The following is a 13,306-nucleotide window of genomic DNA, read 5'->3' as shown; positions in this document are numbered from 1 at the left end:
AAAGAAATAATTTTTACTAAAGATGTGAAACATTGGAACATTTTGTTCCTGAAACTGGCATAAACTGGCACTCAGCAGGAAGAATCAATCACACGTTTTGCTGCTTTGCTGAGGATTCACAAAATGTTATATTCTCTATGGAGTGTGTTTTAGGCAGGGTTTCTTTTTTCTTTTTAGTTTTGTTCTTTTAAGTAACAATTGCCATGAATTTACACAAATAAATTACACTCAAAGTACCAGTTGTAGCTTTTAAGATATATTTTTATGCCATTTTTAATTAAATATTTTCCACAAATATCAACATCCCATTGAAGAAAATGCATCCATCTTCTTTTTGGATATGTTTGATGTTTTTCTTTATTTAACAACCTAAAAATAGCGATAAAATGGGGGACAAATTACAATTTTATTAAGTAAACATTTATCTATTTTTTTTATGTTATGTAAAATTTATAGCTCTAACTTTTTTATTCAGCTGCATTATGTGCAGAAATTTTTCTTTGGATGGTAAAGGTTGCAAATTGCTGTTTTGGTACAACGTCCCAATCGTTGATCAATCCATCAGTCCCTACAATACCACCATGACCGTTCACACTTTTCAAATTGAAAAGCAATCGTTACAGCTGTGGACCCTTTGTTTTGGTCTGTCACATAAAATCCCAGTAAAACATTGTAGTTTATGGCTGCAGGTTTAAATTGAAGCTGCATCTTCAGATCAGATGAGTCCCACTCTGCCTCTGGGAGGGAGTGATGCAGCTGAGTGTGTTTCAGTGTCTCTGCCTTTTTTCCCCTCATCTCTCCCAACTTTCCCACATTAAACACTTGGACCATAAAAGGAGACGCAGATCTTCTCCCTGCGCCTGAATCAAAAGCTCAAGCCGAGGAGGAGCTCCGCTGGGCCGGCAGGAGCCCGCCAGCCGCTCCGGAGACCCCCAAATCCCACGAAGGAGTCCGAATGGACCCGAGTGGACCCGAGCCTCCACCTGCTGCTGCACAGCGCGCGCCTCCTGCTCAAATCGAGCGAGCTCCGCACGAGCGCCCAGCTCAGCCCGGGATTTAACTAGAACCAGGAGCCGGTCATTTCTCTCTTTTCACAAGTTTTCATCTAAAAACTCTTTATAAACTAACGGAACCGGAGCGGTTTGGACTCTAACACACATTTAAAGAGTTTCCCCCACTGACTGGATCAAAGTAAGTCCCGGTGTTATCCGCAGTGAACGTTCATTTCCATTTAAACATCTGACCGCTTCCCAGCATGAGTCTGCGGACTAACGGCTCCCTGCCGGACCTGTTCCACCAGAACTCCTCCTCCAACCGGACCGGGCCGCCGGACTCCGCCACGCCACTGGACCTGAGCCGGGCGGTGCCGGTGGGCATGGTGCTGGCCTCCTTCATCATGTTCGCCATCGTGGGGAACATCCTGGTAATCTTGTCGGTGGTCTGTAACCGGCACCTGCGGACCCCCACCAATTACTTCATCATCAACCTGGCCATGGCGGACCTGCTGCTGGGCACCACCGTGCTGCCGGTGTCCGCCACCCTGGAGGTCAGTGAACCCTGATCGATCAGTCGCTGATAATTATGGGTTATATACCTGTTTACTTTCCGCTCTGAAGAGCTCCAGCGAAATCCAGAAAGTAGGAAAAGTTATTTTTATATTGAATAAATTGGTAAAATTATAGTTTTCATCTAAAAAAAGTGATGAAAAATAGCAATATTTAGTTCTGCTTTTAAGCTCAACTGTTTGGTTTCCTTTTTATGTTGCTGAGTAACAAGATTAGAAAAGATAAAAACATTAATAATAATAATAATAATAATAATAATAATAATAATAATAATAATAATAATAATAATAATGAAGCACAGAAAATGTCAGCATTTATTGTACCATGTTGCTAATATTAGTGAGATAAATGCAAATGCAACAAGTGTAATAATTATGACTGCACAGCAACCTGGAAATCTAAAATAGCAATGCATTTTAACATGGAATAAATCCCTTAATTAAATTCAAATCAATTCAAAATATATTGTAATAAACATGTAGGTATAGTATATTTTATTTATACTTTAACACATAACAAATAGTATTTCTCAGCTGTATGATATAGAAAAATGACCAAATCTGAAATCACAGTGGCAACCAGATGATTGTATCTGTATGTGTGTATATTTTCTTTATACATGCTTGTTTTTTCTTTTTAAATGGCTCCAAATTAATAAAGCAATAGAACAAAAACAGATCTATATAAATCCTTCATTTATCCTAAAATGAAACTAAATTTGATCATAACTGGTTTCACTAAGTCTCTGCTGATGGTGATGCTCTGAGCTGGAAGGACTTCCTGTAGCAGTCGGTCTAACTACGGATCTAAACAGGCCTCTGACTGCAGACTGTTACTGACTAACAGGCTAATGACTGTAACAACATGCTAACACTAGCATGTCCTTTTTGACGTCATCAGCTGCTGCTCGGCCTCCTTTGCTTTCAGCCACTCCTCTCTGGTTGGAGATGCTGGAGACTCCAACCAGAGAGGAGGTGATCGGCCCTGGAAGACTCTTCAGGGTCAAAGTTCAGGAATTATTTTAGCTGTAGAGATGCTAATCAGCTGCTTCCCGTCGTAAAACAAAGCATTGCCATGGTTATGCTTCACCATTATCTGAAAGTTGAAAGGAAATGTCAGCTGAAATGTCAGCCTGCCATATATTATATCCAAGCAATGCTTTGCTGTTATGATGATGCATATTTTGATATTACAATAATAATTATAATTTTATGTATTTTGCAGCTTTTAGAACAATAACATAAACATACAGCGTTTGTAGAAATACTAAAATATGGTTGGTGGTACTTATAATGCTATAGTAGGGGGAAGTGTTACTGTAAATGCAGTAATAATAACATTAATTATAATAATAATAACATTAATATTAATAATTAGTTGCACCCAGATGGAGGAAAATAAAAGAGGTAAAAACAGACAACATCTGAGTTGAAGCGATTTAATCAGTTTGTGTAAAAATGTGAAATATCTGCTGTTTGTGTTTCCTCATGACTTTTAGCTTCAGCGGCAGATCAGATTATTCCATTAGCTGACAGCAGACAGAACGGCTCTGTTTGGAAACAGTTGTTGACTCGTTTTAAAGAATCAGCGTAATGAAGACCAGCTGCAGGAAACACACAACCTGAACATCCACACACACCTTTCTATTCTATTTCAGGCCAGATGGTTCATTTTTAATCCAGCCCCGAAACAAACTCAGTAAATGTTTCTGTTCCAGCCAACATGGCCGCCTGTTCATCCTGAAGAGGAAACATCAGCAGTGATTCCTCACGTTTGACCCCCTCTGTAACTGCAGATTAGTAAAAACAGGATCTGCTATAACTAAACAGTTCCAATGTTGAGCGTTGCTACTTGCATTATTCTGATTTTATGATTATATTAGTTAAAAATTGTCTCAATATCATTTATTATGATAATTTCTGTGACATTTTATCTCCCAGTAACATTTGCTGTCATGGCTGGCCAAAAGCTCAAGTTTGTTCAGTTTAAGAACCAAGGATTGGTTTGTTTCGGTGGTGGCAGCATCATGCTGTGGGGGACAGGAAATATGGTCAGAACGTTCGTGGAGCTAAATCCAGAACTAAAAGGAAGAAAACATTAAGTGTTAAAAAATTATTTTACATCATTTAACATACAGTAATAAACCTGTTGCAAAAAGCAGTAAATCAATAAATAACATGTTAAATTAAAATTAATACAATAGTTTCTATTTCCTTGATTTGTTGTTTCTCTTTCTACCAAAAACCGGATAATAAAACTTTTCACTGGTGTTTTGGTCTCAACTAGATCTCTCTTTTTTGAAGGATAAGTTTGTTTACAGAGACTTAATAATTAATTTTATTTGTTGTTTCTGTTGTTTGGTTTATTTATTTTGGCTATTTAAATGTCTTCCAGATCTCTCAGTGTTAAATGTTTATTAGATTTTATAGTTTATTGATCTTTGATCTTACCTTTTATGTAATTTGAAAATGGTCTCAAAACAACAATAATATCGTTTATCACGATAATTTGGGACGATTTATCGTCCATGATAATATGTTAATGTTGACAGGCCTGTACAGTAGAAACTTTGTTTTAAATTCACACAAAATGGACATTTCATACGAGACATTTTATTAAAGAAAGATAATAAAATTAAGCTCTAAGACACACACAGCCATAACACACACACACACACACACACACACACACACACACACACACACACACACACACACACACACACACACACACACCATGTAGGCTGAACTGAATGTTTTTTCTGTTCAGGTTTAACGGATTCTATAAAAACTTTGTTCCAGTTCAGATACTGACTGATCACAGAACCAGTGGGACTGGTTTAAAACCAGCAGAACTTCCCTGAAGCGTTGTGTGTGTGTGTGAATCTGAACGGTGCGGTGGGGCCGTCTCTCTGACGTTCCTCCTGGTTCCTGCAGGTTCTGGGCTACTGGGTCTTTGGTCGGATCTTCTGTGACATCTGGGCGGCGGTGGACGTGCTGTGCTGCACGGCCTCCATCATGTCGCTCTGCGTCATCTCCATCGACCGCTATGTGGGCGTGCGCTACCCGCTGCAGTACCCCATGGTGGTCACCAGGAGGCGCGCACTGATGGCCATGCTGGGAGTCTGGATCCTTGCGCTGGTCATCTCCATCGGGCCGCTGCTTGGCTGGAAGCAGCCGCCATCACAGGTAACACCGGGCCCGTTTGGACCAGATCAGAATCGTCTGACTGGAACAGAATAAGAACAACTTCAGATATTTATTAAACACTTTTGGGCTCCAGGTCCAGTTTCAGAAACCAGAGGAAACTATTTACTGAATTCATCTCAGTTTATTTCCGTCATGTGAGACCATCATGGATGTAAACAGATCTGTATGTATATGATATGAATGCTGCAGCCAATTTAAACTATTATCACATTCTGCACACAACTTACTTTTTTAAATCGAGATTAGTTTCTGTTTGATTAAATATTATTGAGACAAATGTACCCCCATATTTAGAGCTAAAAATATCCTCAGAAGAAGAACTTCAATACTGCGATTATTTAATAACTGGATTCAAAAGGTGATTAATAGATTTATTCACAGGTGGAGTTTATGGTGGACCAGACTTCTAGATAACAAATGGTTTTTTTAATGTTTATGTTTATATTTGCTGCGAGTGTGTTGCTCTTTCATTCGTCTGATGGACGGTCAGTTCTGACCTCTAAGGCTCGGAGCGTCGAGGCGTTCAGGGAAACTTTGTTTCCACAGAGAGATGAGCTGAAATAATCCAACACACACGTCACTCTGGGTGATCACACAGTCACATTGGCTCATCATGTTTTCATCTCATTTTAGCAAACAGCGTCTGAAAAACAAAGAGTTCATTCATTCTCTGGGAACTGAGTTAAATATTAGACTGAACTGAGATTTTCTCCACAGCTGAAGACTCAAATCATTTAGTTGCTTTTTCCTCCTCAGACGGGATCAGCTGTTTTCATTTCTGCCTCGTTCAGACAATTCAGAATAAAAACTGAATTATGACCAGAGGCCAGACTCTGTTAGCTGTTTTATCACCTCAATTCATCACCACATTTACAGAGTTTATCCTTTAGATGTTTTCAGGGTTCCAACTCAAGGTGGGGATTTTCATTGCTGCACAGAGAAAAACAGATGAGCCCATAAATATTCATACACCTGGAGCCTCAGAAGCTGATAAAATGATAAACACAGGATCTCATTTTAGAGAAAAAAAATCACTTTTTATTGATGTATTTTATAAAAATGGCTTGTTTAAAATGATTAATGGGAAAGTCTTTATTTATAAATTCTGAGCAGCTTTTCCCTGTTTCTCTGGTTGTCATGGTTACTCTGTAGTGAAGGCTGGAGGGCCTCCGTATCATCACCCTAATTTCTCCTCAGATTATGTCTGGATTCAGGCTGCGTCGCTCTGAAACATGAACATTACCACCAGCCAGAAGAATCAGGTCAAATCAGTACGAACAAGAATGAGTTTATATAAACATCCTGCAATATTATCAACCTGGAAACGCAAACAGTAAAGGATGAAACTATATGATCAAAAACAAGTTAAAGAGCAAGATTATCTATCATTTAACAGAAACAGAAAAACATGAATAAAAATATAAACAGATGAAAACTTCACTGTGAGGTTAATATCTGCTTTTACCATTTTCATCATTATTTTCCTCATATTGTACACATTAATCTTTTAAATGAGATTAATCAATTATATTAACATTTAAGTAAGACAATGAACTGTAGGAAATAATATTTCTAACGTTAAATGCTGTTTTAACCTGTTGAGTTGAAACAGAAACCAGGAGCTAATTCTCCTGGTTGTTCAGTATATTACTTTATATTACTTTAGGATTAAATATTATCTCTTTATCTCTCTGTATTAGTTATTAACACTGACAGTGTTGCTCTGTCAGGGTTAGTTATTATCTGTATTTCTATCTGTGTTGGTGAGTTTTGACTCATTTCAGTTCCAGACGGTTCAGGTTCTTTTAGCAGCAGATGAACTAGTTCCCAGAATCTGTTCGTGGATCATCAGCAGACGGTTCTCCGTCTGTTCATCCGTCTCTGAATTCATCTGTGGGTCAGAAACAGAAGCTTCAGTCTTCCACCCACCTTCATCCTTATCAAATCAGATTTTTTTATCTCAAAAACCTGGAGATCAGTAAAAACTGATCGTTTTACTGATGATATTTTCCGTTTGGTAACGTCTCATTTTGTGTTTATTGTAACTGAAGGAGTCTCTGAATCCGGGTTGCTGATAATTAGTTGATGATCTCATTGATATTTCTGTGATTGATGAAGGAAACCAGGTGACTCATCTCCTCTCATCCTGACCTGAAGCTCAGATTATTCTGGGCCTTTAAGGATTTCCTGGATCTGCTCTTCATCCTCAGTTAGTTGATGATGCAGTTTAACAGGAACGCTGTGCATTAATTTAGATTACTGGATTCAAATAATCTAAACAGGGTCAAAATTATACATTCGGGCTGCTTCTAATGGTTAGTTTTGTAATTGATTATTTTGACAATTAACTGTAAAAAAAAAAATCCCTTCTCATTCTGCAGATTTTTTATTTAACAACTTATTTTAGATATGAAAAAGGCATTAAATTATGTTTAATTTTTATACTTTTATACTACTGATGTTTATTTAGATGCTTGTCCTCAGAGTGTGAAAACCAGCAGCAGGTGTTCTCCAGGGTGTTGAGAGGTGAAAGGTCAGGCTGAAGCTCTGTTGGGTGTGTGTGCAGGACGACACGGTGTGTGTGATCACGGAGGAGCCGTTCTACGCCCTGTTCTCATCGCTGGGCTCCTTCTACATCCCGCTGGCCGTCATCCTGGCCATGTACTGCCGTGTCTACGTGGTGGCCAAGCGCACCACCAGGAACCTGGAGGCCGGCATGATGAGGGACCGCGCTGAGGACTCCAACGAGCTCACCCTCAGGATCCACTGCCGGAACCAGCAGATCCACGACCTCTGCCCTCCCGCCAAGGCCGCAGGGGGCGGAGCCTCGGCCGGCCGAGGCGCCCTCACCGTCAAGCTGCTCAAGTTCTCACGAGAGAAGAAAGCTGCCAAGACGCTGGGCGTGGTGGTGGGCATGTTCATCCTCTGCTGGCTGCCCTTCTTCCTGGTTCTGCCCATCAGTAAGTCCACACAATGCTGCTGATTGGTTCATCTAAAACAAACAGTTCGTGTCCAGTATGTGTGGGGTCTGCAGAGGTGTTAGCTGATGTCAGCCTGATGCAGTCTGAACTGGTTCTGTTGACCCAATCGTCTCAGTGATGGACCAACGCTTCTTTAATATCGCTTAGATTAAAAAAGGCTGAAGTTTCTTCAACAGATCATCCATCAAAGATCTTTTATTTCTCTACCATTTCTGCTTCAGATCATTTTTAGCAGACAAAAAATGCTTCAGCTTTTAAAAACCTTTAGAAGTAAAAGTCAAAGTAGAGTAAACATTAGAACGTATTTAATGAGATTCTTATCAGAGGTGGGATGTTATTTTATCACTTCAACACATCTGTTTCTGGGTCAGAACCCGTCATAGCACAACTGAGCCACTTCATTAGAGGAGAAACAAGAAGTCCAGCTGAAAATCAGACCGACACGCCGCCTCCCATCAATCTTGAGCAAACATCATCTCCTCTGGTTCTGCACTGCTAGCTGTTAGTGGTTAGCTATGGGCCCATGATTCTCTCAGCAGGCCTCGCCGTGTTTCCAGGATAAAACCAGATCCATTTTTACCCCGAAAGGAGCCGACTGATGCTGAATGTCTGGAATAGTTTCAGCTGCAGCTCACCAACTTTCACAGAAAAAATCCTGAAACGGGTCCAGTTTCCTCACCAGGAAGTTTGTTTCCCACATCATGAAAGTTTATCACTCCAGATCCATCCAATCCCAGCAGACAGGAAGCAGTTTGTATACAGTGTGTGAGATCTGTGCTGCCACATGGATCAGCTGAGTACTGAGGAGGATTTAATAAACCCAAACCAGCAGCAACAGATTATTCTAATCATCTGTTTTGTTTTTCATTTCAACAAACTGATTACCAAAGTTTTAAGTCTTTAAATGAACTGGATCCAAACTGAACATTTTCCACCAGCCCTGTTTTGTCCGCTTTAATCTCACTCCAGTCCGTTTGCCTATAAAGTCTGGTTTGGTTGAGGAGGTGTGAATGCTAATTGACCTCTGACCTCTGGTCTCCCAAACCTTGGTCTGGGTTCAATTGAAGTGAACTCTGTTTCGGTTTGAATGTGAACGCCAAGCAGATCGGAGACTGCTCCAAAAGCAGGAAGTGGACAACAGCACAGGGGATTCTGGGTAAATACAACCAAAGCTAATATGCTAGCCTGGCGCTAACAGGACTAAAGCCAAAGAGTAAAGAGAAATCCTCCAACCGCTAAAATCTGACGCCTCTATTTTTCCTTCCATTTGGTGAAGAAGGAAGTTTCGCTCAGTGTCTTCAGAGGTTTTTATGTCGTTTCCTTCAGTGGTTCTTGGTGCAGCGCCCCCACAGGCCAAGAGGGGAACAGGTTGCTCAAAGGGTTTAATTGATTTGACTCTGAACCCGATCCAGTTCCTCTGGACTCTAAAACATGGCAGCTTCAACATCTAGAGTAAACTCAGTTTCATAGGACCTGCAGCTGGACCTGTGGGCTCGACCCAGTTATCTGACGCCAGACCAGCTCAGGTGTTTTCTCTTCAGTAATGTGGGAAGTTTGTCTCAGGCTGAGTTTCCATTTTCAGGCTGTCCAACAGGCTGATGATGGTGATGAAGACAGTCCACTCAGGGACTCGTCTCTCTGCTGAGTCATGATCTGCACTGCGTCCTCACAGGAAGCGCTGCAGTGTTGCATTAAAGCTGCTGCAGCAGAGCAGCTGCATTTACACCTGCAGGATCTGACCTTCAGATCCAGGAATTACAGGGAACAAAGGAGCAAATGAAACCGTTAATAATGTTTTGTATTTCCTTAAATTCAGCTTAGTTTATATTATTACATTTAAAATACATATTAAGTTTTCTTGAAAGAGTCATTTAACTTTTAGTCTGAGATCAGAAACAATAAAGTGAGTTAGGTTATTTAGGATTATTATTTTAAAAATCGGATATTTCTAAAAACATTTTAATTAATTTCATTACTTTGAAACTTTAACTAAAAGGTAAACTCCAAACTAATTCAATCTTTAATTTTCCGTAGCTTTGAATTAATCTGGATACTAGGTTCAGAAATATATTTTTATTAGGGTTTGACGTTTTTATTTTTAAGAGCATTAATTCCAGCCTCTGTAATTAATAATCAAATGTTAATCAAACCATATATTGACAAAATCAGCAACATTTTCAATTCATAAAACCTTTTTGCTGCTAAATTATTGAATAAACAGCTGTATGAGCTCAACAACAAATGGAGCTTCTTTGGAAATCAGGGCTGTGGATGCCAACATTAGCATTAGCTGCTACATGTTTAGCATTGAGATGCTACTTTAGGCTAGCATCGCTTTGTGCTTTTAGCACAACTTGAACACAACAATAGTTTGTTCTAATCAGATCGTTTAGAAGCAGAAACTAAAATTAAGAGAAGCCGCTTCATCCTCCATCACTGCTGTTGGCGGATGTGCGTGAGAAATACGGGCGTACCAGAAACAAATGAAAACAAAAGTTCCAGGTGAAACTCTGAGTCCAGCTCCTCCGTTCAGTCCAGCTGTCCCACTGAAACCTGCTTTCCATCCATCAGGCAGCATCTGGAGCGTCTTCTCTGGTTTCCTAGCAACCCAGACGTCTCATCGTTGGTTTTATTGAGGGTTTTTCTTCTCAGCAGCCAGAAACCACTTCAGAGTCCGTCTGACTGGTCTGAAACCAGCTGAATTCCTCCAGAAGCTCCTGGGAACCGCCGGACGACGTGGCAGGAACCCAAAACTTCCCTTGCCTCCAACCAAAATAAGTCCTGCTGCCGGTTTGGAGGAGGATCTCCAAACTTGGAAAGATGAGTTTTCCTGGGACTGCTGCACGGCGGGCAGGTGTCACATGGCTCCAACGTCTGGTTCAGCCGGGAAACTCTTCATATATAGTCAGAGATCAGAGCCTCAGGCACAGGATGGCCTTACAAGTCCATGAGCAGCGGCGCTAATCCACCTGCCGAGGAGCCGGGCTGATCCAGAACCTGATCCTGCTTGAGTCCAGGATGATCCAGGGACACGCAGTGGCTCATCAGAGGATCATCAGCGGATCATCAGCGCGAGCTCTAGGACGAGCCGAGGAAGACGAGCAAGCTTTCCTTCACAGGCGGAGCTGAGACTCCAATGAGTTTCGGCAATTTGGTTTTTATTTTTCATTTTAAATGGTAAAATTACACTAAAGCTAAATTATTCACAGCGTTATCAGAAGGGTTTGTAGAACAGTTTCTGACTGGCCAGTTTTTTAAAATTAAAATTAAAGACGTTAAACATTATATGTAGCATTTCTACCTGCACTTTCTGAACCGTTTGAAAGGTTTGTTGAAGTTTGTTTTTGACATGTTTGACAAAGACAGTCAACCTATTGTTATTTTCTATTGGCTGTTATTCTCCTACCTGCTCTGACTGAACAAATTAAAGTTGTTTTACATGTTTGACCAGTTAGTGGAGCTGTTGGTGTTATGATGAGCTGTGCTGATGCAGTTATTAAATTAATGTGTAATTCAGAACATTTATGTCAGTGTTTTTTTTAAAGAAACATTTTAAGTGAAATCAACTGTTTTTCTGTATCAGACACACATCACCGATGCTAAACCTCAAATATCAATGTCAAAAGTGAAAAAAGTGGGTCTGTGCATCCCTAATTAAATATAAATAAAAACAATTATATCCTCCATTGTTCCTTTATTTTCTCCTGTCTCACTTTCTGCTAACTATTTAGCTTCAGACTAAATAATTTACTAGTGAGCTAGGTAAATATTTAGCTTTAAACTGACTTTTATAAATAAATATGGTAAAAATATGACTTTGATAAATGAACATTAATATGTTTTCTCCGAGTTCAGACTACTTGCTGTTTAATTGGGTTGTTCCTTAACGAGCGTCGCCTCGTTAGAAACTGATCTTCTCTGTTCGTCCTCAGGCTCGTTCAACAGCAGCCTCCGACCTCCAGAGACCCTCTTCAAGGTCATCTTCTGGTTGGGATACTTCAACAGCTGCCTGAACCCCATCATCTACCCCTGCTACAGCCGCGAGTTCAAACAGGTAAGGCCCTGCGAAGCTCCTCCCCTCCCCGCAGTCTTCCTCACCGCTCTGCTCCGCCCGCAGGCCTTCATCCGCATCCTGCGCTGCCGCTGGAAGAGCAAGCGCCAGGGATGGCAGGCGTACTACAACTACCGCTGCCAGCAAGGGTCAAACGCCTCGTCCTTCCTGAACGGCAGCCAGCAGACGCTGTCCTCCGCCGGCCATAGCCCCTGCTGCGTCTCCGCCAAGCTCCGCCCGCCACCGTGGCCTTCCGCCGCCAAGCGCCCACTGCCCGGGTCCGTGCCAAGACCCGGTCCGTCCCCGCTCGCAAAGGATGCTGGGAGGCCGGGGGGCGGGGCCAACGGCCTGAGAATCACCAGAGAAGAAGAGGAATGACACAGAGGAGGAAACGCCCTCTGAGAACAGACAGGAAGTGATGTCATAAACACTGACCAATCAGGTGCTCAGCCTCATGGACGCACCTGGCTCCTCTTCCAGGTGTAGACTGAGAACTCCAGGCTTTTATTGTGAAGGAGCCAACTAGGATCCTGTAAAAACAGAACCGGATCAGATCTGCATTTTATTTAAGTTAATCAGTTTTTATTAATGTGAAATAAATCCATCATGAGTCAGTTTATCTGCTTAAAGCTGTAAAATAAATAAAGCAAATATACGCCGAGTTTAAACTGATTTTACTTTGATAAGTACAGATTCTCTTAAACTTCATATTTATTTATTCTGTTTTACGTTGTGATGAATACGTTCAGATCTTTTCGAACTTTTATTATGAAAGTATCAGTGGTTGTATTATGACTTTTATTGTGAAGGGTTTTTCATATCTCAGTGTTGAATTGAATCCAGCTGTGCTCCCTAGATGTTCCTGCAGCGACTCGATCACTGGTTCTGTCAGAGGATGAAGAAGTTCTGATGAAGTTTTGATGAAGTTGGGAACTGTTAGTTTTAACCTGGTTGCAGGAAGGCTGCTGCTGTGTTCCTGCAGCACCACCTGGCGGACAGCGGAAGAACTGCAGCCGCTTGTATTTTCTGTATTAGTTTTTCTACTTCCAGCATCAGCCGGTCTGTGTGAGTTCACCTCCTCTGTTCGGTTCAATAAAAACCTGTTTGCTGTGTTGTAAACTCATGCCTGGATTTTTCTGATCTCATCCGGAACCGATCTGGACTGAACCCTGAGTCTGAATCACTGCAGGTTTTGCATTGTTTAGTAGTTTTGATTTTTTCATTGCTGGACTTTCCATGATTTAAATGGTGCAGTCTGCTGTTAAGTAAGTAAGTAAAGTTTATTTATAAAGCGCCTTCTAAAGATAAAATTATAAAGTTTCACAGAAAAACAGAATACATAAAGCAAAGTTACAGCTAATAGAATCAAAAGTAGAACATTTGACTAAAACCTTGTGTGAATAACATTGGATCAACATTTCATCAAATTAGATTCTTTTTACCTGTGTCAATTAAATGATGGACATTTAAAAACTAACGCTCCTCAGACTGAGATCCGGA

At 40.9% G+C, this 13,306-nt stretch overlaps 1 protein-coding gene and 1 long non-coding RNA gene across 3 annotated transcripts; one reads left to right on the top strand and one right to left on the bottom strand.

Annotated features, from left to right (window-relative positions):
- Positions 1-524: 524 nt before the first annotated feature.
- On the top strand, positions 525-12,925 carry LOC106934711 (alpha-1A adrenergic receptor-like). 2 transcript variants are annotated; one of them, XM_015014786.1, is made up of 6 exons: positions 527-1,191; positions 1,301-1,546; positions 4,502-4,753; positions 7,341-7,734; positions 11,688-11,809; positions 11,873-12,925. In XM_015014786.1, the coding sequence occupies exons 2-6, from the start codon at positions 1,376-1,378 to the stop codon at positions 12,182-12,184; spliced, it is 1,251 nt and encodes a 416-aa protein (XP_014870272.1). In that variant the 5' UTR covers positions 527-1,191; positions 1,301-1,375; the 3' UTR covers positions 12,185-12,925. The 2 variants fall into 2 exon arrangements, with proteins under 2 accessions (XP_014870271.1, XP_014870272.1); XM_015014785.1 differs by having other exon boundaries at positions 525-1,546.
- Positions 4,704-11,939, bottom strand: LOC106934712 (uncharacterized). The gene is made up of 4 exons (XR_001421748.1): positions 11,854-11,939; positions 5,627-6,665; positions 5,272-5,417; positions 4,704-4,793 (listed from the first exon to the last, which is right to left on the bottom strand). It is a non-coding gene; the product is annotated as an uncharacterized LOC106934712 (long non-coding RNA).
- Positions 12,926-13,306: the final 381 nt, after the last annotated feature.

The sequence above is a fragment of the Poecilia latipinna genome, unplaced genomic scaffold (genome assembly GCF_001443285.1).
Source record: "Poecilia latipinna isolate Pla-1442-1.1 unplaced genomic scaffold, P_latipinna-1.0 Scaffold1847, whole genome shotgun sequence".
Taxonomy (NCBI): Eukaryota; Metazoa; Chordata; class Actinopteri; order Cyprinodontiformes; family Poeciliidae; genus Poecilia; species Poecilia latipinna.
The sequence above is the reverse complement of the archived record's forward strand: the minus strand, read 5'-3'. Positions and strand labels throughout refer to the sequence as shown.